The sequence below is a fragment of the Lissotriton vulgaris genome, chromosome 6, assembly GCF_964263255.1.
Source record: "Lissotriton vulgaris chromosome 6, aLisVul1.2, whole genome shotgun sequence".
Classification (NCBI taxonomy): domain Eukaryota; kingdom Metazoa; phylum Chordata; class Amphibia; order Caudata; family Salamandridae; genus Lissotriton; species Lissotriton vulgaris.
The window spans coordinates 51,948,576-51,974,231 of NC_141694.1; the positions used below are offsets into that span (position 1 = coordinate 51,948,576).

Sequence of the window (25,656 nt, forward strand, 5' to 3'; positions counted from 1 at the left end):
TGGAAGAAACTTCCACAGCAGAGGAAAAAACAAAAGAGCCACGGGGAAAAAAACCCTGCAGAAGGCTTGTCAAGCAGCCCGAGAGAAAAACAGAAGGCCTAATCTCAGGGCCAATTCTGTGCAGATAACTCAAGCAAAAACACACAGTCAACAGAGGGCCGTCCAGCAGCCAACAAAGCCACAGTCCCAGCAAAGAGGACTCGAGTGGCCATAAAACACACCTCACAGCAAAGGCAACCGGCCCAAAAGAAGGTCCAAGAACCAGATCAACTCAGCAGTCACTGAGGGGGTGGAGAGGAGGAGGAGAAAGAGGAGGAGGAGGACAGAGCCCTGCCAAGAACCTTTGGATGGCAGAGTCTGCCGGGGCATGGAATAACAGAGTGCCATCGAATGGAAGATAAACCAGCCGCTCCTGAACATTTTCAGGGAACACACTGCCCCGAATCCAAGCATGGTGACGGAGGTCGACCGAGGAAGCCATGGCACGTCCCAGCACCTCCAAGATGTCCAGAGTGGAGCGGAGAATAAACGCAGCTAGCTCCTGGCCACACAATACATGATGACGTAATCAACCTGAACAGTCTCCAGTGAATCACCGGATCCCAAGGACTCAGCCGAGTCCCACAAAGAAGAGGTGGCCCTAGCCAACACACATAAGGTGTTAAAGGCCCGCATAGCAGTGCTGGTCGAGGCGAACATGTTGCGTCCCCAAGAGTCCAGCCAGCGGGCCTCCCGGGACAGTGGAGACAACAGTGGCGGCAGGGAGGGAAAAGCAGGCCGCAAAAGTGGACTGGAGGTAGAGGGATGGACGGAAAGACATGCCAGGTCACGTGGCACTGGAAGGTGGACGCCCCCAAGTCCCCATCAGGGATGAAAGGAGCGAACCCTCAAAGTGAAGCAATAGCTCCCTCCCACCAGAGCCCTTGTGGAGAACCTCCAAAAGATGGTCTGCCAGGAAATGAGCAACTGGGTCACCCATGCACAGAACACCCACAGACAAGGACACTGAATGAGCGAATGCCACACCCGCCTCTGTAGGGTCCCACGGTGGAGAAAGCAGCTCCTCCTTGGGCGACAGCTGTAAACTAAGGCGGCCATCCCCGAAGCTAAGCGGGGCGGGCAAAGGCCAGACCTGGAAGTAAGAGGATTCGAAGAGTGGGGAACCTGTTGCTGCCCCGGCGAACACCGCGGTCTTGGGAATGGCGGGAGCCGCCCTCTGATGATGCAGGTGAAAAAGCCATCACGCGGCGGCCTGTCTCTGGGAAGGATGACACCAGCAGGAACCCAACCTCCGGAGAAGAGGGAGCATACGAAGACTAACCCGCGACTCGACGCCTGTCCGGCGCTCTAGAGTCCACAGCCTGAGGCAGGACGTCATCACCATCCGGCACTGAAGGAGACGCCGGACAGGGCTCCTCCAAGTCACGCAGCGCAGAGGACCGGAGCTGAGTCGGAGCCGAAGTGGCCAAGGGGCGGCGCCGGAACGGCACCGACTCGACCTCAGACGAGGCAGCCGCCTGCGTGGAGGGCTCAATCTTGTAGGTTTAGACTGGACAGGTTCGGGTGGGGGATCGTCCCCTGCTGCTGTGACAGATGGTCCTCCTGAAGAGGCAAACGAATCGGGAGATCGACTGACATGCTGATAAGCTGGGGATACCAGTATCTTTGTGCCCTGTCCGGAGCCCCAAGGATGACTTGGGCCCGTTCTCGCCTGATCTTCTTCAACACTCTGGGCAGAAGTGGTATAGGAGGAAGGGCGTACAACAGACCGCAGCTTCACTCGCAACGGAAAGAGTCTCCGATTGAGTGCTGCCTTGGAAATTCCAACGCGCAGAACTGATGACATTGTGCGTTCTCTTCGGTGGCGAATATATCTAACCAAGGCTCTCCCCACTGCTGAAAGAGAAATTGCGCCACGCCCGAGTTCAGACGCCATTCGTGATCCATCATGCACCTGCGGCTGAGTTCATCCGCCCTGGCGTTCAGGGAACCTGCCAGGTGTTGAACCACCAGGGTGACGCCCTGGTGTTCCAGCCATGTCCAGAGGCGCAGAGCCTCCTGACAAAGGTTCCACGACCCCACCCCGCCCGGTTTGTTGCAGTACCACATGGCGGTGGTGTTGTACGTGAACAACTGCACTACACTTCCCCGGACAGAGGGAAGGAATGCCTTCAGTGCAAGCCGGATCGCCCACAACTCCAGAAGGTTGATATGGAGCCGGGACTCTGCTGGAGAACAGAGGCCTTTGATCTCTGCCTCTCTCATGTGGCCCCCCCATCCCAGGAGGGACGCATCCGTCACTACAAAGTGCTCCAGTTGGGGAAGGGAAAGGGATCTGACGCTGACCCAATCGTGGTCCGTGAGCTACCACTGCAACTGTCTAGAGTGCCCTCCCAGATCAGGACGTGGTCGTACAGGTTGCCCTGATGCTGTGCCCACTGAAATGTCAGGTCCCACTGCAGAGCCCGCATCCGCCACCTGGTGTGATGCACCAGCAGGATGCAGGAGGCCATCAGCCCCAAGAGCCGCAACGTCAACCTGACCGAGACTCTGGATAAAGGCTGAAAGATCTGAGTCAGAGCGTGAATATCCCTGACACGCTGCTCGGGAGGATAAACCCGAAACTGCGCCGAGTCCAGAACCGTTCCGATGAAGTGGAGCTTCTGAGAGGGGAACAGGTGTGACTTCGGCACGTTGATGGAGAACCCCAGCGAGTGGAGGAGATCGGCCGTAGTCTGGAGATGGGAGACGACTGTCTGGGGCGAGCCCGCCTACAACAACCAGTCGTTGAGATAGGGGAAGACTGAAACCCCTGATCTGCGCAGATGAGCTGTGACCACCGCCATCACTTTTGTGAACACCCGAGGGGCACTGGTGAGGCCGAACGGGAGCACGGTAAACTGAAAGTGCCCGTGGCCTACCGTGAACTGCAGGTAGCGCCGGTGGGCCGGCAGGACGGGGTTGTCGGAATATGCGTCCTGCAAGTCCAACACTACCATCCAGTCTCCAGGGTCTAGGGCAGCCAGGACCTGAGCTAAAGTCAGCATCTTGAACTTCTCCTTCCGGAGGAAGCCGTTGATGCTCCAGGGGTCCAAGATAGGGCGTAGGCCTCCTTTGCCCTTCTTGGGTACCAGAAAGTAGTGGGAGTAACAACCACGCCCTACTTCTGGCCCAGGAACGCGCTCTACGGCCCCCTTGGCCAAGAGGGCCGTAACTTTCTCCTGCAGAAGTTGCAAGTGATCCCCCGACATGCGGTGGTACTGCGATGGCATGGCTGGAGGGGTCGCCTAGAAGGGGAGGGAGTAGCCCCTTCGGACGATTTGCAGCACCCACCTGTCTGACGTGATGGTACGCCAGTGGAGGAGGTGATGGTGGATCCTGCCCCCAATGGCGTCGAATAGGCCTGAAATCTCGGACTAGGAAGGCTTTGAGGCACATGTTGCAGGAGTGGATTTGGACTGACCTTGCCGTTGTCCCCCTGCATCGCCACGGTGGTTACCAAGTTCGCGTTGAGGTTGCTTCTGCGGCCTGTGGTCGGATGGACGAGTGGGGACGCCCCTTACTTGGCCACGAAAGGGGCGAAAAGCATAAGTCTGCTGGCGCTGGCCCGACAGGCCCAAGGACTTGGCCCTGGAGTCCTTGAAACGTTCAAGCGCACTGTCTGCTTTGTCCCCAAAAAGGCGACTGCCATCGAAGGGCAAGACCATGAGCGTGGACTTGACATCCCCCGAGATGTTGGCGTACCACAGCCAGGCCGTCGTGGAAATCGCTCTTCCCAGCGAGTCCGTGGTATCAAGTCCACATCTGATCGACATAAACATCACAAAAGAGGCGAATTTGCTAGATTAGATCTGCACATCAAAAACATGTCTCCTTCCTTTACAAAAACGACACCATACACCTATGTATGAAGTCCAACTATTGAGTGCAGCCTTGGTGTAGAATGCTTATCCACCTCAAGCATTAAAGATAGACAGTCTGCCCACCTACGGTGTTGCAGAATGTCACATCAACAGAAGACAAAAACACCACCGCACATCAAATCAAGTCACTTTTATCCTTGTGCACTCAGCACTATTCTTCAATTTGTATCCTTGCACAGACACTCCTTCTCAGTCCAAGGGAGTCGCGTGGTGTAGAAAAATTAGGTTTTTATTTCTTTTAAAACAAAGTGCTTCACAGCCGATGCGCGTTTCGCCCTTTGCGGGCTTCCTCAAGGCTGTGAATCTATACTAATATAATAAAGAGAGAGCCCAAACCTTTGAGGCGGGTAATCTCAGGAACCACAGCACCAATCACAACACCCAATACAGCGTTGGAAAGGGCAGTTGCAGCAGGACACAGGCTATGCAGACGCCCAACATATACATTTAAAAGGTAAAAGAGCCGTGCCAGCAAAGTAGTCCCTTGTGGGCGTGTCTGCGTTGTGCTCTGGGCGTGTGCTGGGGGCGTGTGGTATGTTCCGACCTTCATGCCATGTCTCATATTGTGTGCTAATCCCACCCTGCTCCCTTTAAATACCCCTGCACCCCATAATCATAACCCACCCTTACTCCTTAAAATACCCCAACACCATTAAACACTAGCCCGTCTTAACCCTATAAATATACCCTGTACCCCAAAACCCAAATCTATCCCTAAACCCCCAAAAAAAAAACTGTAACCCAAAACCTAGCCCTGAACCCTATAAACACCCCTGTACCTCAAAACCCAAACCTACCCCTGAACCCTAAAAATACCCCTGGACCCCAAAACCCAAACCTAGCCCTGAACCCTAAAATACCCCTGTACCCCAAACCTAGCCCTGAACCCTAAAAATAACCCTGTACCCCAAAACCCAAACCTACCCCATAAACGTAAAAATACCCCTGTACCCCAAAACCCAAACCTAGCCCTGAACCCTAAAAATAACCCTGTACCCCAAAACCCAAACCTACCCCTGAACCCTAAAATACCCCTGTACCCCAAAACCCAAACCTAGCCCTGAACCCTAAAAATATCCCTGTACCCCAAAACCCAAACCTAGCCCTGAACCCTTAAAATACCCCTGTACCCCAAAACCCAAACCTACCCCTGAACCCTAAAAATATCCCTATACCCCAGTACCCAAACCTAGCCCTGAACCCTAAAAATACCCCTGTACCCCAAAACCCATACCTATCCCTAAACCCTAAAACTACCCCTGTACCCCATAACCCAAAACTATATCTGAAATCTTAAAATACAGAAACACCCCAAAACATATACCTCAGTACCCCAAAACATATACCCCTAAACCCATACTTACCTTATCCAAACATTAAAAAAAAAACATGCTTTTACCATTCATGCATTTACAACGAATTTCGTTGTAAATGTATGCGTGGTAAAAGCATATAAAATGTAATGCCATGCGTTATAATGGCATTGCGGAGTCATGGTACTTTCGTAATGAAAGTATGCGGAGTGATGGTATGCGGAAAGAAAGTTGCGGAATGGTGGGTGTTTACCCTCCCCCGGTAAGTACATTGGTGGCACGGCGGCCCACATCTCCAGCAACATACTCATATTTTTTCACCACCCATTTGAAAAATGCACAAGTCTCTCTCATTGATGGCCAGCACCGACATACACTTTTAGACACATCTCCCGCCACAAGTTCTAGAATTGCGAACTTTAGAGCTGGGGAGCTACGTTCGAATCTCGGCATCAGCTCAACATCCAGTGATTCCAGGCAAATCGCTTTGTCCCCCCGTGCCTACCACAAATGAATGTAAATTGTGCTCATGCCATGTTGTTGAGTTCGCACTATATAATATTGCAAGGAAAAATAAAGTAGGGAAACTCGAGTTCACACACTACTGAACGCGCACTCTTAAGTGCATCAGCAGTGCACTGTGAATCGGAGCATTTCACAGGCCTGTCACAGATAAGAAATGCTATCAAAACGAAATCCTACAAAACAATATACTACTGGCCAGCAGCAATTCATACCCGGACAACGTCGGGACGGGCTGCTAGTCATATATAAGAGAGTAAATTACAACCTACTTTTCTGTAACATTATCCATTAAACATTACGACCAATCAATGTGTTTATATCAACATCACATCTGATCGAATAACGTGCTGCATCCCGCGCCTCAGCAAGTGCTTGGGCGAGCTGTGCCTGGGACTCCTCCGGACACTGGGGCAGCACGTACGCAACCGTGTCCCACAGGGAGTGGGTATAACGGCCCAAAAGGCAAGCGGTGTTGATAGACCGCAACCCCAAACTCAATGAGAACAGTTTCTTTCCAAACTGGTCAAACCTTTTGGATTCCCAATCCGGGGGTGCGGTTGGGAATGCGGTCTGGGATGTAGAGGCCTGGATCACCAGGTTCTCGGGGTGGGGTTTACTAAGAGAAAGCTGGGGTCGCCCAGAGCCGGACGGTGGAGTTGGGCCACATTCCGATCCACAGGGGGCACTGTGGAGGGCTTGGACCAAGTGCCCATCAGAACGTCCGTGAGGGCTTCATTGAACGGCAGCAGAGGTTCCGAAGAGCTTACTGGCGGCTGAAGCACCTCGGTGAGGAGGTTAGTCCTCACGGCCGTGGCACGGAGCTCAAGAGCCAAGGCCTTGGCTGCCACGGAGGGAGCAGATAGGAATCCAGCGTCAGGCGATGTATCCAGACCACTGGCCTCCCCCAACTCATCTGCCCAGTCCTGACTTAACTGGCACTGTTGTGCCAGAGGGTGCTCAGACCCCTCCCAGTCCTCCCCCTAATCAGTGTCTTGATATACAGGCAGAAATGACAGAGCCGGGTCATAGATGAATTGCTCACCCACCGATGCCGGAGACAGCACCGAGCGGCGTCGCTCCGACGCCGAACTGAAACAGGGGATGGCGTCGTCCGAAGACGGCGCCAGGAGCAACACCATCGGGGTCGGCGCCAGCGGAGGAGTCGTGAGGGCAACTGACGTCGACTGGGATCCAGGCCTGGATCCCCCGGGGCCCTGCGGCGTCGGGACCGAAGTAGACAAAGGTGCTGGGGCCGAAGCCCCCCCGACGGCGCTGGGGCGGAACCCGCCGGCCTGCCAGGGCCCCTAGTCGGGTCTGCGGGGTCAGAAGGCTCGCCGACAGACCTCGACGGAGGGAAGTGAGTCCTCATGGCCACGAGGAAATCATTTCCTCTGGCGTCGCATGTCGTCCAGGGACCGGAGGGTATGGGACCAGATGCGACAACCGCGCGGGTGGTGTCACCCGAACCCTCAGCCGCCTCGCGCGACCAGTGAGGGGAGTCGGAAGAGCGATGCCGCCTCTTCGACTTTATTTTTTTTAGAGTGCCTCGACTTACCTGAGTGCGAGGAATTGGAGCCCGACGAACGGTGTGGGCTCCGGCTCTGCGACCGGTCCCTCGACCTCCTCCTCGACAGGGACCTTGAGCCGGACTGCGGGATCTCGAGGAGCTTACGGGACTGCTCCCGCCTAGCTTTTGAGGTCAAGGCCCGGCAGTCGGGGCACGACTTGTCGTCGTGGTCAACCCCGAGGCAGTAGAGACACCGGAATTACTAGGGTACTAGCCCTTCCCGGATCAGCCCTTGCTGGCAAGGAAAAAGAAGAACTGACGTCAGCGCGCGAGGGCTGCGTCTAAGTACTCAGACGACGTCATCCCGGCGATCACGACGCTGACGACGGACGCGGAGCCGCAGATGACGCCAACACCACGCAAGGGTACTGCTGACAAAAATCTTTCCAGGTCCAGTCTGACACCTGGGGATATTCTATGGTAAGGAATCTAACACTAACCTGTTTCATCCAGATAACTAAGAACAGAAATATAAGTCACAAACATGAACCAGTGCCTGAAATAATGAACACTGATAAGCATTTAAATTAATATCAATTATGGTACAATATCATACAAGCTGAACAAACAATAGTATTTATTTTAATCTGTTTTCCTAGCATCCTCTTTACAAAAGTTCATTAGCTTACTGAAATGGTGCAACTGAATCAAGAGGAAGTTCGAAAGTAGACTTCTTATTTTTCAAGTTATAGAAAAATTTCCTTTTGTGGCTTTTGCTAAACGCCATCGTCCAAGGATCTGGAAAAGAATGAAAAAAGAAAAATATTGTATATTGAGATGTGAAGTTTAATAATGTAAACATGCATTGTTTTACGCAATTTGCGCTTTATACAAGCAGTCCAGGGAATTCTGTTCAACACTCACTAGAACAGTGTATGGTATGAAACTTTATACACTAACATTGTCAGTTCTAACAAGCTACATGTGAAAGTATGAGGTTATGGAAGTGTGCAGAAGCTGCATCATGGTTTAGTAACTGTTATTTAGATCCTGGATTGGAAGTAGGAGTTTGACTGAAAATGTCACCATATTCTGCTTTTAGAAACTAATAATGGCACGGTTGTGTAAAACAATACCTGGTGACTTAGTAACAGTGCACAGCCATAGCCATAACTCATTTCCGTCCATCAAACGTTAGGGGGCAGATCTCTATACTTACACAGATTATCACCCTGGACCCCCAACTCACACATCTCGAAAGAGGAAATAAAAATTCTCTGCGACATCAATTTCAACCAGCTAATGACAGAGTTTCACACTAGCCATTCATAGTCCTCCAATAAAGTATTCATTTCCAGTCAATAAAGTATTGTCACCAGTGTTAATTACAAAAATGCCAATTAAAAAGATATATAGACATTTATCTATTATTTAAATAGCTTAAGGTTTAGTTCAAAAGAGGTATTTTATGTATGGCAACTCTTCTATGAGAATAACATACAAAAACGTACATGGTCATTCATATGCTTCTTTTTACGAGTCTTTGATTTAAGAAATAAATTCCTGGTGCCCATGTCTAACTCTTTAGTTTGGTAGTTTTAGAAGTATGTTTATGGTAAAACAGAAATGCTTTCCTCTATTTGAGAAAACTCAATTACATCATTTCTTTATTTTCAGTTTTTATCTAACGAGAGAGTATCCAACAGCTAAAGGCACGTTTCACAGAAAGCAGAACCAACTAGTAAAGAGACTGGCGGCTAAGACAAGATACAGAATAATTTTGATTCAATGATACATAAACATTATGAACATAAAGAATCGTCTAGGGAACTGTCAGAAGTAGACAACCCCACTGTCAGGGATTATTGCGTTATACAAGTACCTCCCTATATTGCCCCGTATTTACTATATGTAAATAATGTGCACAAAAGGAATTTGTTGCCTAGATTCAGGATGGGGCCTTTTTGCGGTTGGTATGCTTTCCCTTGGGTCAGTATTCTTCGGAAGAACAATTGTTACTTACCTGTAAACAGGTGGTTCTCCAGTATTGGAGTCTTTCACAGATTCACATGCTTGAATATTCTCCGTCGTCGGAGTGGGAGTCCCACGATAAATAAAATAGCAATAACATACTCATAATATGTATATGTAAAAACATAAATGAAATACACATTATAAAAGAGGCAGTAAATGCCTAGACATAATTCCATATAGGAATACATCGAGAGAAAAAACATATGTAGTCTATTCCTGTCATTATGTTGGTCCAAACTGTAGCCAATTAGGCGCCAGCAGCCCTCCAGAACCTTCTCCTCAGAGCTCAGTACCTCAGATTTTCGTAGCACAAGAGTGACCATAGAGTCTATGAGGAGAAGAGAGCCTCTGAGGGGAGGAGGGTGGGTCGCATGTGAATCTATGAAAGACACCAATACTGGAGAACCACCTGTTTACAGGTAAGTAACAATTGTTCTTCTCCAGTATTAGGGTGTCTTTCATAGATTTAAATGCTTGAATATAGAATAGAAAGCAGTAATAGCCGGAAAAGGCTTCCATAGTCATAATACACATGAACAGACTTATAAGATCAAAATATATATATATATAGTCATGCAAGTCATAACAGTAAAATGGTAAACCATAATGGAGGAGGGAAGACAGAGGCTCACCTTATTGAAAAAGATTGTGAAGCACAGCCTGTCCTACTGCAGTATCTGCTTCATTGATGGCACCCAGTGTGAGAAGTTGGCCTGATATATGATGCTCAATAGTTCTAGTGATCACCTTGTATCAGTCCAAACAACCATTATGGTGATTGGTTGTAAGTCAACCTTATAGACCAGCTATCCTAATGGTAGCATGGACAAAGCAGTCTTAGGCTAAACTTTTTTGCCATGTGAAGCCAGCTGTTTTACCACATATAAACCCTTGAATACCAAGTGAAAGGACACCACACAGGTAGTTATGAAAAAAAACAAGATATTTATTAACTAACAAACACCTCTGAACTCTTTATGAGATCAGAGGGCTAAGCACATGACAAGACTCTTAGGAAAAATAAGTTTAAGTTGCACAATTACAATGTTGCCCTAGGGGCACAACAAACCATATACTAAGTAAGTGGAATGTGAAAGTCGATAAAATGAATGGAGCTGTCCAGAGGCTGTAGGATCGCTGGGACTACACTATCCTGACTTTAGGTAAGTAATAGGAGGTCCACGGAACGCGTGTGCAGAGTGTGAACTCACACGCGAGATGCGTAACAATGTCTATGGACAGTACAGTTCAAGTAAAAGGTGAGTACGGACAATCCTGACTAGTTAAGACTAAACCGACTGTGGAACTGGACACTAGGAGAGTCAATCTACCCTTGAGCACCGAAATGCTCTTGTTACCTCACCAACAGGCTGCGGGTGCATAGGTGCGAAGTCGTGTTGGGTTCCGGCGTTGAAGTCTATGGAGCCTGAAAGAAAAGATGCTGCAGGCGACCAGGAGGAAGATGTCCGGTGTGATCCAAGGGTGGATCAGTGAAGATAAGAATCTGAAAGCAGAGGGGACAATGTTCAAAGTCACTAGCCAGTGACTGTAGTGGAACCAGGAGTGGAACCAGATGTCGTTGTCGCGATCAGGTGAAGAGTGGACGCTTGTCTTTGCAGCCACGTGGACCAGGCGGTGTCTTCGACGACCAGGATGGAGGCACGAGCTGTCCCACGCAGGCTCTCGCTGTCGGCGGTGTCGGATCCGGATTTGGAGTCAACAGGCCTTGGCAAAGGCAACCCACGCGGTGAGAGGAAACGGCGTCTGGAGTGGACGAGGAGGGTCCGGGGTGCTTCTCCTTTGTAGGGAAGCAGGGGCCAGTCTGGAGCAACCAGACCAGCAGATTGGATTTCAAGGTTCGTCGTCTAGGAGGTCACTAGCCAGCCGGCAAGTGACCAGACAACGCGTTGAGCAGCAAACAGGCAGAAGGGCCCCACGCATATCTCGTGGATGCTGGAGGGCTGGTCTTCGGTGCAGGAGCTGCTCGGGGTCGGGGCTTCTCATTTCCCAAAGCACTTGGTCGAGGTTACCTCAGAAGTTGTGCTGGAGCGAAGTGCTGCTTCTTCCAAGAGGGCCGGTCCCACGTGTCTCGTCGCACCCACGGATCTCAGCTGTGCTGCAGATGTAGGTAGAGGTCGGAGAGGTCTGGGAATCCGGGTCTCGTCGGGCTCTGAAGTCTGGATCCTCGAGGGAAGACGACAAAGGGAAGCCGCTGGACGCTGATGGATCCTGCTTGTGCAGGGTGGACACTCCTTGCCCACAAGGGAGATTTCTTCAGTCTTCTTAGCAAAAAGTCGAAGTCCAGAGTTTCTTCATGTAGAGTTTCAGTTCAGGATTAATCTAACTCGGAATGGGACCAGCTCCTACCTTTATCCTGCTAAAGGGGGCTGTACTACGACTAGGTCCCTCCTATGGGTGGGACCAGGAAGGGGGGTGGTTACACTCCCTATCCTTTGTCCAGTCTTGCGCCAGGGCTGGAGAGCCCCAGGAACTGGTTTAGACCGGTGTATGCACAGGGACACCTTGTGTGCCCCAGGCATGTCTCATTCCTTTCAGCCCTGTCCTACCCAATACACAAAATCCTGTCTGGGGTGGTGCTAGCACCTCCCAAGGCAGGAAACCCTTTGTCCAAGCCTCCCTCGCTGGAAAGACTCCCAGCAGCAGGAGGTCAGGCTTGTGTCTGTGGTGGCAGCATCCATTTTGTGATGCTGAGGCTCGGGGTTAACTTTAACTGGGGTTCACAGTTAGGTACATGTCGTGCCCCTCTAGAAGGGTGGAATGCTACCCCCCGTTGCCAGAATTGGCGAGGGGGTAGTATTCCAATTCGTATGACACCTTAATCGACATGTTTTGATAATGCTAAGCCAAAGTTAGCAATAACTGCGAGGATTATAATGCACTTAAGAGTATATGGTATAGCGTTATCATGGAAACAGCTAAAGGACTTGGTTCCGAAAGCTGCAGACAGGCTCAGCTCATGCCAGAGCACTATCTCACATAATTCCAAGCACTCTGCCTCCAGGATTGTTAAGGCCTGCCATAGGAGTGACTTATAGGAGTATATGTGTCCATTTTAGGGTTAGATATAGAGATACTATATCTAAAGCAAAGGGTGTTTACACCACCTTGCCCCAGCTGATTGATCAGCCAGTTGAGTCAGATTTGGATGGCCAGTCAGGGGTGGCATAATACATGCTGCAGCCCCTGGTAGGCCCTGGGTGAACCTATGCCCTGGGTACCTAAGGTACACTGTATAGGGGCTGATAAGGTGAGTCAGTATCCAATTAGATATGTACCTAGAGTACATGGAATCCATTTTACAGAGAGAGCAGTGGGCCTGGGGTCCTGAATAGCAGGGCCCCAGGTCAATTAAGTCGAAAAACCAGCTAAACACCAGGCAAAAAGTCAGATATCCACCTTCCTACAGCCAGGCAGTAGTGTTTCGTCAACGTGTGCCTGCTGGACCACGTGGCTGCTCTGCAGATCTGATGCAGTGGTACACCGGCGAACAAGGCAGTTGAAGACGACATCGCCCTGGTGGAATGGGCCCTCACTGAAGACTGTAGAGGCTTGCCTGCCTTTTGATGGCAGAAAGCAATGGCAGAGGAAACCCAATGAGCAACAGTAGGTTTGGTAACTGGACGCCCTTTGTGGAAGCGTCCATAAGCTATGAACAGTTGATCAGATTTGCGAAAAGGGGCAGATCTGCTGATGTAGAACTTTAGGCACCTCTTAATGTCCAAGGAGTGCAAGCGCTGTTCCGCTGGAGACTGTAGGTTAGCAAATAAAGTCTTTAAGAAAACAGGTTCGTTGATGTGGAAATCCGAAGGCACCTTAGGCAGGAAGGTGGGATTAGTGCGAAGGACTACGCAGTCCGGCTGAAATTGAAGAAAAGGAGGATTTATAGTGAAAGCATGAATATCACTTACGCGACGTGATGATGTCAGCGCAAGGAGAAGAGCAACCTTCCAAGTGAGAAACTTCAAGTCAGCCTTGTGTATAGGTTCGAATGGTGCCTTCATTAGTTGTGCTAACACGATGTTAACCCCTTCGATGCTGATGACGAGCTCAGCTCGTCATCAGCTACGGCGCTCGTATGCTGATGACGAGCTGAGCTCGTCATGTTACTCTGGATTTTCGAAATCCCAGCACACAGCGGGAAAACCGCTAGCAGTCAAGGTGTTAAGGCGCCAAGAAGGAGGAGGGCGCCGAATTAGTGGGAATTTGCTGAACAACCCTTTGAAAAATTGACGCATTATCCTGGAAGAACAGAGTGAGGTGGAGCCATCCTGGCGGAAGCGGGAAATTGCCGCCAGAAAAACTTTCAAAGTTGAATGAGAAAGTCTGGACTGAGCCAGTTGTAAAAAGAACAGGACGAGCTGCGCAGGCGTTGAACGAATGGGGTGAACACCAGCAGCTGCACACCAATGGCAGAATCTTTTCCGTTTAAGCTTGTAGGTTTTAACAGTGGACGGAGCTCTGGCCTGAGCGAGAATGTTTAAACAGTCTGGCGGGATGGTTAAATGGGCAAATTCAAGGTGCTCAGGTTCCAGGCTGACAAATTCAGAGAAGAGGGGTCCGGATGGCAAATATCCTCCTTGTCCATCATGAGGAGGTCCATCCGAGGATGAAGAAGGATGGGCTCGCACTGGGATAGAAGAAGTAGCTCCGAGAACCATGCCTGTCGAGGCCATCTGGGAGCGATCAGAAGAATGTGGCAAGGCTGTCTCCGCATCTTCCACAATACTCGAGGCACCAGAGGGATTGGAGAAAAAGCGTAAGCAAACAGATTGCACCAGTTCATCAAAAGGGCATTGCCCTGTGACCCTCGGTGGGGATGCCAGCTTGCGTAAGACGGGCATTTCCGGTTCTCTGGTGTGGCAAAGAGATCCAGCGACGGACGACCCCATCGCCGAAAGATCAACTCGAGTGTTGGTTGATGTAACTCCCACTCGTGGGTCGATGACGTGGACCTGTTGAGGGAATCCGCTAGGGTGTTGGAGACACCTGGAAGATGAACTGCGGCGAGAGTGATGTGGTGACTTAGAGCCCAGTCCCAGATCGACTGCGCCAGTTGACAAGAATGGAGATTTTGTTCCGCCCTGCATGCTGGTTGTGTTGTCCGTCTGAATAAGGACTGACTCCCCTTGAATCAATGGATGGAATGACTTGAGCGCTAGAAAAATGGCCATCAACTCCGACCTGTTGATGTGCCAGGCTCTCTGAGGCAGAGTCCACTTGCCCTTTATGGACAGGCCTTGAAGATGTGCACCCCATCCTTCCAACGAGGCATCCGTCGTTAGAGTAAGGTCCGGAGTGGTGGAAAGGAACGAAGTCCCTGCCGAAAGATTGAATGGCTGCGCCCACCATTTGAGAGCCGCCCTCATGTGAACGGTGACACAGACTATGTCGTTGAAGAAACCGGTGACTTCACGCCACTGTCCATCCAATTCTTCTTGAATGGGGCGTGTCCGTAGTCTGAAATTTGGGATCAATGCAATGCACGATGATGCCATCCCTAGAAATTACTTTAATAGTCGGACTGAAACGGACTGTTTTGTCCGTAGAAGAGACACCAATTGAAGAATCTTTTGTTGACGCTCCTGAGATACAAATGCTTTTGCAAGAGTTGTATTCAAAGTGGCCCCTAGAAAATTCTTGTAGGGAGCTGGATGTAATTGGGACTTCTCGGTGTTGATAGAAAGTCCGAGGGAGCGAAATACTTCATGACAAAGGCGTGTATCCTGAAGTATCTGCGTGCGCGATTGTGACTTTAGGAGACAGTCGTCCAGGTATGGAAATATTTGTACAACCTGGAGACGCAGATAAGCTACCTCAGGAGCTAACACCTTTGTAAAGACACGAGGGGTGGAGCGTAGGCCGAAAGGCAGTACTTTGAACTGGAAATCCCTCCGTCCCACGCGGAATCGTAAGTACTTCTGATGTCGCGGAAGAATAGGGACATGGAAGGAGGCGTCTTGGAGGTCGATAGTTGCCATGAAATCTCCCATTGAGAGTAAGCGCAAGATCTCCACCAGCGTTAGCATGCGGAAGGATTGGTACTTGAGATACTTGTTGAGTGCTCGCTAGTCCAATATCGGCCGCCAATCCCCGTTCTTCTTGATAAGGAAAAAACTGGAATAAAATCCCTTCGACAACACACTTAGACGACACCCTTCTGTATCATAAGGCGAACTTGATGGAATAGTTCCTTGATTTGGGCTGGTGGTGGGCCGGAAGGTGGAGTGGGAAGAGGAAGTTTGATGAACTCTAAAGCATGGCCCTTCTCTACAATGTCCAGAACCCAACGGTCCGAAGTGATGGAGGACCATTGAGAACAGAACAGGGAGATTCGACCTCCAACTCTTTGGGGTAAAGGCAAGTATTTGTCTCTTGGGAGCAGATCCTCTGTAAGAAGATTTCCCCCTATAGGTCTTAGAAGACTGCTGACGGGAGGACTGTTGCTGATTATTGGAGTAACGTTGGTTGCCTTGGTTGTAGGAGCGATATTGATTGCTTCCTCCTCGAAAAGTAGAAGAGGTGCCGCGTCTGCGTGCACCCCGAAAGGGCTGTTTCCGAAATTGCAAGGTTCCTAAAGAGCGAGCAGTGTCAGTGTCTTTTTTGATAGATTGCAATGCCTCATCAACATGTGCTCCATACGGCATATCCAGGATCTTCGCCTGTACCTCTTGGCGAAAGGATGTGGAACCCAACCAACCTTGCCTGCGTAGAACAGCCGCTCCAGCGAGCTGCCGGAAACCAGTACAGGCAATATCCACGGCACAGTCAATAATCTCCTCCAATGTTCTCTCCCCTTCTTGGAGAAGTTGTAAGGCTTCCGCCTTGGAAGCATCTGGAACCAAAGCCACAAAAGCAGTCATGTCTGTCCACATCTGGCGGTCGTATGCATCTGTTCTTGGCATGTAGGGCTGCTGACATTCATATCGCCCGCCCGCCTCCCCGGTGCCTGACGCAGCTGTAGCACTCAGAATCATTCTCAGGCATGGTCATCACTTGCTGTATTACACTCCATCTCTGCCACAATGGAGAAAAACAATCTGAGGATGGAGAGGATGCCCATGCGCACTGTCAGCAGCCCTACATGCCAGGAACAAATGCATACTGGTAAGTAGCATATTCCGTTCGAGGCATGTGGGCTGCTGAATTCATATCTGTGCATAGAATAAATAGCAGTTACCTCCTTAGCGGTGGTTGCCCGTGCCAGCTGCAGCAGTCTGAAAAAGGGTTTTGAGAACAGCCTGTCCTACAACAGCTTGCTGTTTGGAGTGTACATCTACGCAGTAGTGTTTGGTAAATGTATGTATGGTGGTCCATGTGGCTGCTCTACATATATCCTCTAGGGGTATGCTACCTAGGAAAGCCATGGATGCCCCTAGCTTCGTGTGGAATGCGCTCTTGGGGGAACTGTTAATGTCAGGGTTAACTGGCTGATTAAGCAAAGTTGTCTGGATCTCTGGTTTAAAACCAGAGATGCGGAGCCAGGCATGACGTCTCAGCATAACACTAGTGTTGATGGCCCTAGCTGCCGTGTCTGCTGCATCGAGTGCACACTTGATGGATGCATTTGAAATCAACTTTCCTTCCTGTATTAGCATTTCTGCTCCCTCCTTATAAGCATCAGGTAGGTGTTGCATTCGCTGTTCTAATGTGTGGTAGTGAGCCCTATCGTATCTGGCTAATAGGGCCTGTGTATTTGCGATCCTCCAAATATTAGCCGCTTGAGCAGCTACACGCTTGCCAGAAGCTTCCAAGATCTTGGATTCTTTGTCCGGAGGAGGAGCAGCACCACTAGTCTGAGAGTTTGCTCTCTTGCGAGCATTAGCCACAACTAAGGAGTCCAATGGGAGCTGGCCCCTGATGTACTTAGGGTCCACAGGTGGAGGCCGATATTTTCTTTCAATCCTTGGGTTTACAACCCTTGCCCTGGTGGTCTCCTTGAAAATGTCGGTAGCATGTTTCAGGGCACCTTTCAGCATAGGCAATGTCTTTAATAATTTTTCTGAGACGGAGAAAGTATCAAACAGAAAGTCCTCATCCACTGGATCTGCCTGCATTTCCACGTCATGGTTAATGGCCGCCCTTTCTAGTAAAGCGTTAAACGCCGCAGTGTCTTCAGTAGGCGAGGTCTTGACATTATAGGACTGAGCATCAGGTGCAGTGTGTGGCTCATTAGGGTCAACAGGGTCATTCCACAGTTGAGGTTCATCTTGATCTGCGTCAGCATGATAATTAAATTCAATCTGACCGTAACCCTCTCCCACATCCTCATCCCTGCGTGTGGGAGAATAGGCATATTGTTGGGTATATGACTCCACAGGTTCGAAGAGAACAGGTGAGGTGGCTGAATCCTTTTCCTTTTGGGAGGGATCTTGTATGACTCCAAAGGATGTTCTGGAGCGATTTTTCGTTTGTGAATGGTGAGCCTGCCAGAATCCGAGTCGATGAAGAGCTTCGACTGATTGTCATACGAGGGTGCTTGGAACATTACCTCCTCTGAAATGGACTGAGACTTGGAAGGTCCCGACACCTTCTTGGACGCTTCGGCGCCCTTTTGAGGTTCGAACGCTTTGGGTCGAGCGGTCTGTATTTAATTGGAGGAAGCACCTGAGACGAACCGACCTTCTTCGAGATCGACGGCGTCTTCGATCCGATCTGCTTTGGTGGATCACCAGCATGCTTGCGCCCTTGCGTCGACTTGAGCGCAAGGTGCGCAGCAGGCACGGCCTTGGGCTTCGACGCGATATGCTCTTTCGGGTCGGGTTTTGTCTTCGACTCGAGGGCCTTGCTTACTATCGACTTGGAGGATGCAAGCGTCGGTTCGACAGTCTTTTTAGTCTGGAGTCCTCTGGCAGTGTCGCCATGTTTAGACGTCAACGTCGTCAGAGTGACGTGCTTGACCATCGAGACTGGCTTTGGCGCCCCGCTCTTCGGGCCGACGCCCCCTTGTGACCCCGAAGGGTCGACAACACTTTTTGACTTGACTGGAGCCGAGGAGTCCGAGGGCGTCGATCCGAGGACTGTCCAACAGTTTCGGTTTCGTTTTCGCCTCTGTTGGGTTCGGTTTCGATTTTGATGGATCGACCGATGGCTCCTTTGAAGTATTCTTAGCCGGGCCTTGACGCGGGGCTATAGAATGTGGAGTAAGATCTCGGCTAAGGCCTTCCGGCGATGCCTCGACCTGAGCCTTAGAGAGCACAGTGTCAATATTAGGCCCCGCGACTGCGGGTGGGCTTGCTCATCGCTCGAGTCGTCATCGACGGCTCCGATGGCCTCTGCGTCGTCTCCTACCCCAATGAATTCAGCAGCCCACATGCCTCGAACACATGTTTTCTCACAGGAACATGAGAAGAAGACGCAGCAGACGCGTGGAAGTAGTAGGAAGAGGTGAAGACACCGTAGGGGCCAAAGAAAGAGACAATTTCTTCTTCCTAATGAATGGAGAGGGCAACTCCTGCACACTACTACGTTTTGAAACTGCTTGGGAACGACCAGAAATGAGACTTTCAGCATCAGAAAGGAATATGCTACTTACCAGTATGCATCTGTTCTCGCCATGTAGGGCTGCTGACATTCATATCTGTGCATAGATCGCCGCCTAGTGTTGGGTCCGGATGATTGCACATTGTTGTCCTGGAAGAGTCTTCGAAGTATCACGAGATAGATAGCTCCTCCCCTGGACTACAGTGCGCATGGGTATCCTCTCCATCTTCAGATTGTTTTTCGCCATTGTGGCAGAGATGGAATGTAATACAGTAAGTGATGACCATGCCTGAGAATGATTCTGAGTGCTACAGCTGCGACAGGCACCGGGGAGGAGGGCGGGCGATATGAATGTCAGCAGCCCTACATGCCAAGAACAGATGCATACTGGTAAGTAGCATATTCCGTTCGAGGCATGTGGGCTGCTGAATTCATATCTGTGCATAGAATAAATAGCAGTTACCTCCTTAGCGGCGGTTGCCCGTGCCAGCTGCAGCAGTCTGAAAAAGCGTTTTGAGAACAGCCTGTCCTACAGCAGCTTGCTGTTTGGAGTGTACATCTACGCAGTAGTGTTTGGTAAATGTATGTATGGTGGTCCATGTGGCTGCTCTACATATATCCTCTAGGGGAATGTTACCTAGGAAAGCCATGGATACCCCTAGTTTGAGTGTGGAATGCGCTCTTGGGGGAACTGTTAATGTGCTTTTAATCTTTTGATAACAAATCTGTATGCACTTAACAATCCATCTGTCTATACCTGATTTGGAAATGGGGTTGCCTTTGTGTTGTGGAGAGAAGGCAACAAACAGTTGTTTAGTTTTTCTGAAATCTTTTGTCCTGTCTATGTAATACAGGAGAGCTCTTTCAACATCTAATGTGTGCAGTGCTCGGTCTGCCACAGAATCTGGATTTGGGAAGAAAAAGGGCAGTTCTATGGTTTGATTAATGTGGAACTGCGACACCACCTTAGGCATGAATTTAGGATTGGTACGTAGCACTACCCTATTAGCATGAATCTGTATGAAAGGCTCTTAAATAGTTAGGGCTTTAAGCTCACTAACTCTTCGTAGCGATGTGATTGCTACTAGAAAAGCCACTTTCCATGTAAGAAACTGTATCTCACAAGAGTGAAGAGGTTCAAAGGGTGGTCCCATTAGTCTGGTGAGAACTATGTTCAGATTCCAGACAGGTGAAGGAGGGTGTCTGGGAGGGATCACTCTTTTGAGTCCTTCAATAAAAGCTTTAATGGCAGGCACCCTAAAAAGGGAAAGATGCTGTCTGTTCTGAAGATATGCCGCCATGGCAGCCAAATGTATCCCTGATGGAACTATATGCCAGATTGCATCTGTATAGATGTAGCAAATAACATATGATGTTTTGCGTGGACACATCTAGCGGATTAGTGTCATTATTGGAACAGTAAATGACAAATCGCTTCCATTTGGCCGCATAGCATGCCCTAGTTGTAGGTCGTCTTGCCTCCTTGATGATGTGCATACAGTCAGGGGGCAAGTTGAGGTAGCCAAACTCTATGACCTCAGGAGCCATATTGCAAGGCTCAACTGTTGCAGATCTGGGTGCTGAATGTCTCCATGGCTCTGAGTGAGGAGACTGGGCGTGAGGCGCAGCCGTTGGTGAGGCACCACTGAAAGTTCTAGGAACGTGGTGTACCAGGCCTGCCTTGCCCACGTTGGAGCAACCAGGATGACCGTCATGGAGTGCTGTCGCAATTTGCGTGCCACTAGCGGTATGAGCGGTGCTGGAGGAAAAGTGTACGCAAATCTGCCTGACCAGTCATCCATATCGCATTGCCCTGAGACTGCGGGTGTGGGAACCTGGCGGCGAAGGCTTGGCATTTTGCATTTTCCTTTGTGGCGAATAGATCTATCGCTGGATGACCCCACTGCTGGAAATATGGTTGGAGCACCGAGGGGTGTATCTCCCACTCGTGCATTTGATGGCTGTGCCTGCTGAGCAGGTCCGCCATCTGGTTGTCCTTGCCTGGGAGATGTTCCGCCATGAGGAACATGTTTCTTTGAATGGCCCACTTCCACATGCTCTGGGCTAGATGAGACAATTGTGGAGAGTGCGTGCCTCCCTGCTTCTGGATGTAATACATGACAGTCGTGTTGTCCGTCCGGATCCGCACAACTTTGTTGCACAGATGCAATTTGAACGCCTTCATCGCCATGAAGATTGCCATCAGCTCCAAAAGGTTGATATGCATCTTTTGCTGCTGCGTTGTCCATAGTCCCTGCACTGTATAATGGAGGACATGCGCTCCCCAGCCCTGTAGAGATGCGTCAGTCGTCAGCACTATTTGTGGCACAGGCTCTTGGAACGGTCGTCCCCTGCAAAGGTTTTGAGTGTTCCACCAATGCAGAGAGTTGTATGCACGACCGGTCACCAACACTAGGTCTTTTAGATGGCCATGAGCCTGGTTCCACTGTTGTGCCAAGCACTCCTGAAGCGGACACATGTGTAGCCTTGCGTGCGGGACTATGAAGATGCAGGAGGCCATCATCCCTATCAGCTGCATAAATACCTGTGCTGGGAGTGAGTATTGGGGCCTGAATTTCTGAATTAGCAATTGCATGCTGTTGACTCAGGGAGAGTTTGGCTGCGCTGTTGCTGTCAGAGTGTTTATTGTCGCACCTAGGTACTGTTGCACATGTGCGGGTTGAAGGTGTGATTTTGGGTAATTCAGTGAAAATCCTAGACTGTGTAGGAGGTGAATTGTGCGGGACATGTGGCTGGCACATTGCTGGGCTGACTTTGCTTGGATAGGCCAGTCGTCCAGATAAGGATAGACATGGATGTGTTGTCTTCGAAGGTGCGCAGCCACTGTCGCTAAGCACTTGGTGAACACCCTGGGGGCAGTGGTGACCCCGAAAGGCAGGACCTTGAACTGGTAATGCTGGTTGTTGATTGTGAACCGGAGATATTTCCTGTGTCCTGGGTGAATGGGAATGTCCTGGATGAATGGGAATGTGGAAATATGCATCCTTTAGGTCTAGGGTTGCTAGGAAGTCCCCCTGACTGAGGAATGGTAGAACCTGCTGTAAAGTCAGCATGTGAAAATGTTCTGACAAGATGTACTGGTTCAGGGGTCTGAGGTCTAGAATGGGCAGGAGAGACCCGTCCTTCTTTGGGATTAAGAAGTACAGTGAGTACACCCCTGTACCCTGCTGTTCTAAAGGCACGAGTTCTATGACCCCTCTTTGCAGCATGCAGATTACTTCTTGCTGCAATAAGTGCATGTGCTCTGCGGACATAGGACGGTGCCTTGGGGGTATGTTGGGTGGAGTGGAGGTTAGTTCCAGACAATAGCCGTATTGGATAAGTTGTCTCCCAGACTGGCAGGAACTGCTGAAGTCTTCCCCCGACCGGTGTTATATGGTCTGGGGGCAGTGACAAGGCGTCACTGTTTATTGGTGGCGGAGGATCTGGCATTATTATTTCCACGTCCTCTGCCCTTGGTGCTGTTCCCACGATATCCTCCCCTGTTGTTCTTGTTATAGGTGGCCTGCGTGCTCCCCTTATTGTATTGGGCTTGCTGTGATGCTTGACCTCTAGAGGCTCCCCTGTTACCGGAGCGACGAAAGGAACCGCCCCTGAACTGTTGTGACTGCAGAGCCCCCATGGATTTTGCTGTCTCAGTGTCTTTTTTAATCTTTTCAAGGGTCGTGTCTACATCAGGACCAAAAAGAAAGTCAGGGTTAAACGGCTGATTGAGCAGAGTTGTTTGGATCTCTGGCTTAAAATCAGAGATGAGGAGCCAGGCATGCCGACTAAGCATTACACTAGTGTTGATGGCCCTAGCTGCTGTGTCTGCTGCATCGAGTGCACACTTGATGGATGCATTGGAAATCAACTTCCCTTCCTGTATCAGCATTTCTGCTCCCTCCTTATAAGCATCAGGCAGGTGTTGTAGTAGCTGCTCTAATGTGCCGTAGAGAGCCCTATCATATCTGGCTAATAGGGCCTGTGTATTTGAGATTCTCCAAATATTAGCCGCTTGAGCTGCTACACGTTTGCCAGAAGCTTCCAAGATTTTGGATTCTTTGTCCGAAGGAGGAGCAGCACCACTTGTTTGAGAGTTTGCTCTCTTGCAAGCATTAGCAACCACTAAGGAGTCCAATGGGAGCTGGCCCTTGATATACGTAGGGTCCACAGGCGCAGGCCGGTATTTCCTTTCAATCCTTGGGTTTACAACCCTTGCCCTTGTGGTCTCCTTGAAAATGTCAGTAGCGTGTTTAAGGACACCCTTTAGCATAGGTAATGTTTTTACTGATCTTTCTGAAGTTGAGAAAGTATCAAACAGAAAGTCTTCCTCCACTGGGTCAGCGTGCATTTCCATGTCATGATTATTGGCTGCCCTTTCAATCAATGCGTTAAACGCCGCCGTATCCTCAGTAGGCGAGGTTTTGACAGTGTAGGACTGAGTGTCAGGCGTGGTGTGTGGCTCATCAGGGTCAACAGGGTCAGTCCAGGGTTGAGGTTCCTCCTGATCTGTTTCAGCAGGATAAGTAAATTCATCCTCATTGTATCCCTCCCCCACATCCTCATTGGTGCGTGTGAGAGAATAGGCATAGTCTTGTGCCTAGGACTCCACGGGTTCAAAAAGAACAGGTGAGGTGGCAAAATCCCTTTTCCTTTTGAGAGGGATTCTGTACGACTCTAAAGGATGTTCTGGAGCGATCTTCCGTTTGTGAATGGTGAGTCTGCCAGAATCCGAGTCGATGAACAGCTTCGACTGATTGTCATAGGAGGGTGCCTGGAACACCACATCCTCCTGAATGGACCGAGACCGTGAAACTACCGACACCTTTTTGGACGTCTCGGTGCTCTTCTGCGGCTCGAACGCTTTGGGGCAGTCCGTATATAATTGGTGGCGCAAGCATTGGAGACAAACCGACCTTCTTTGAGGGTGGCGCTGTCTTCGATCCGACCGACTTCGTCTGATCACCAGCTTGCTTGCGGCCTTGCGTCGACTCGAGCTCCTGGAGCGCAGCCGGCACGCTCTTCTGCTTCGACGTGACATGCTCTTTCGGGTCGGGTGTGCTCTTCGACTCGAAGGCCTTGCTTAACATTGGCTTGGAGGCTGTAAGCTTCGACTCGAAAGTCTTTTTAGCCTTGAGTCCTTTGCCAGTGTCGCCATGTTTGGACGTCGACGGCGTCAATGCGACGTGCTTGACCGTAGAGGCAGTCTTCGGCGCCCCGCTCTTCGGGCCGACGCCCCCTTGTGACCCCGAAGGGTCGATGACACTTTTAGATTTGCTCGGAGCCGACGAATCCGAGGCCGTCGATCCAAGGGCTGTCTTTAGCAGTTTCGGTTTCGATTTTGCATCCGTCGGTTTCGGTTTTTCCACTGAGATTGGTCGATCGACGATGGCTCCTTAGAAGTATTCTTAGCCGGGCCTTGACGCGGGGCTATAGAATGTGGAGTAAGATCTCGGCTAAGGCCTTCCGGCAATGCCTCGACCTGAGCCGTAGAGAGTACAGTGTCAGTATTGGGCCCCGCGACTGCGGGTGGGCCTTGCTCATCGCTCGAGAGTCGTCATCGACGGCTCCGATGGCCTCTGCGTCGTCTCCTACCTCGACGACGTCTTCCTCATGGATGTAGTCTTCTTCTTCGTCCACATCGAAGTTAGAGTCGTGCTCCGACGCAGGGTCCGACTGCTGGTCATGATCCTCTTCTTCGACGCCCTCATCGTCATCAGCCTCGAAGATGTACTCCGGGTCTGGTGCCGTCTTCTGCGCCGACTGTCTTGCGGCGCGCCGAAGTGTCTTCTTCGACCAGAACTTGGAACAGGCCATGCAGCTGGCCTCGTCGTGGTCCGGAGATAGGCATTTATTGCACACAGGGTGCACATCAATGTGAGGGTATTTGGAGTTGCAGACGGGGCACCTCTTGAACAGGCTCCGTTCCATCGTCGATCGTTGTTGGGCCTTTGGCGTCGAAAAAAAGGCAAACTGCCTTCGACGCCCTGTTCGAAGAACTGGATCAAGTACAGGCACCGAACGAGAGACAATACCGACGCCCTGAAGGCCTTTTGGCCTTGCGAAAAGTGTTTATATCGATTTCGAACTTGAGTCAAGAAAGTACATCCGAACCCAATGGCGGAAAAAAACAATCTGAAGATGGAGAGGATGCCCATGCGCACTGTAGTCCAGGGGAGGAGCCACCTATCTCGTGATACTTTGAAGACTCTTCCAGGACAACAATGTGCAATCATGCGGACCCAACTCAAGGTGGTCCATATACAAAATGGCCAGGTTGGGGGCAAAAATAGCCCCCATAGATGTTCCACGGACTTGACCATAAAATTGTCCTTCAAAGAGAAAGACATTTTTCGTTAAGCATATCTCAAGCAGTTGGAGGATAAAAATGGATGGAACATTATGAGGCCGAGGGCGTGTGTCTAGAATGGTTTCAATCACGCGAAGGGACTCAAATTGGGGTATATTAGTGTAAAGTGATTCCACATCCAGCGTACACATCGTGCTGGATGTGGGATCAAATAGATGTTCTTCAATGAGGTTGATCATCGACATAGTATCCCTAATGTAGCATGTGGTTGTAGGGACAAACGGCTTAATGAAGTGGTCAATATAGTGTCCTAAGGGTTCCAGGATGGAACCGCATCCAGAAACTAAAGGTCGTCCTGGGGGTTGTTCAGAGTTTTTATGGATCTTTGGAAGGCAGTATATGACCGGGGTCCTAGGAGCTTTTGTGTTGAGGAACTCAAATTCTTTTTTAGATAGGAAACCTGCTTCTAGACCTTCGTTAGTAACTTCAGATATTAATTTCTGGATTTCAGCAGTGGGGTTGCGTGGCAATTTGCAATAG

General features: G+C 50.2%; 1 protein-coding gene across 1 annotated transcript in view; it reads right to left on the reverse strand.

Annotated features, from left to right (window-relative positions):
- Positions 1 to 25,656, reverse strand: part of CMTR1 (cap methyltransferase 1) — a 1,053,443-nt gene that overhangs the window by 19,915 nt on the left and 1,007,872 nt on the right. The window contains exon 23 of the mRNA XM_086925906.1: positions 7,958 to 8,066. Coding sequence (XP_086782032.1) covers positions 7,958 to 8,066 — 109 coding nt within the window. The remainder of the gene's footprint in view (positions 1 to 7,957; positions 8,067 to 25,656) is intronic.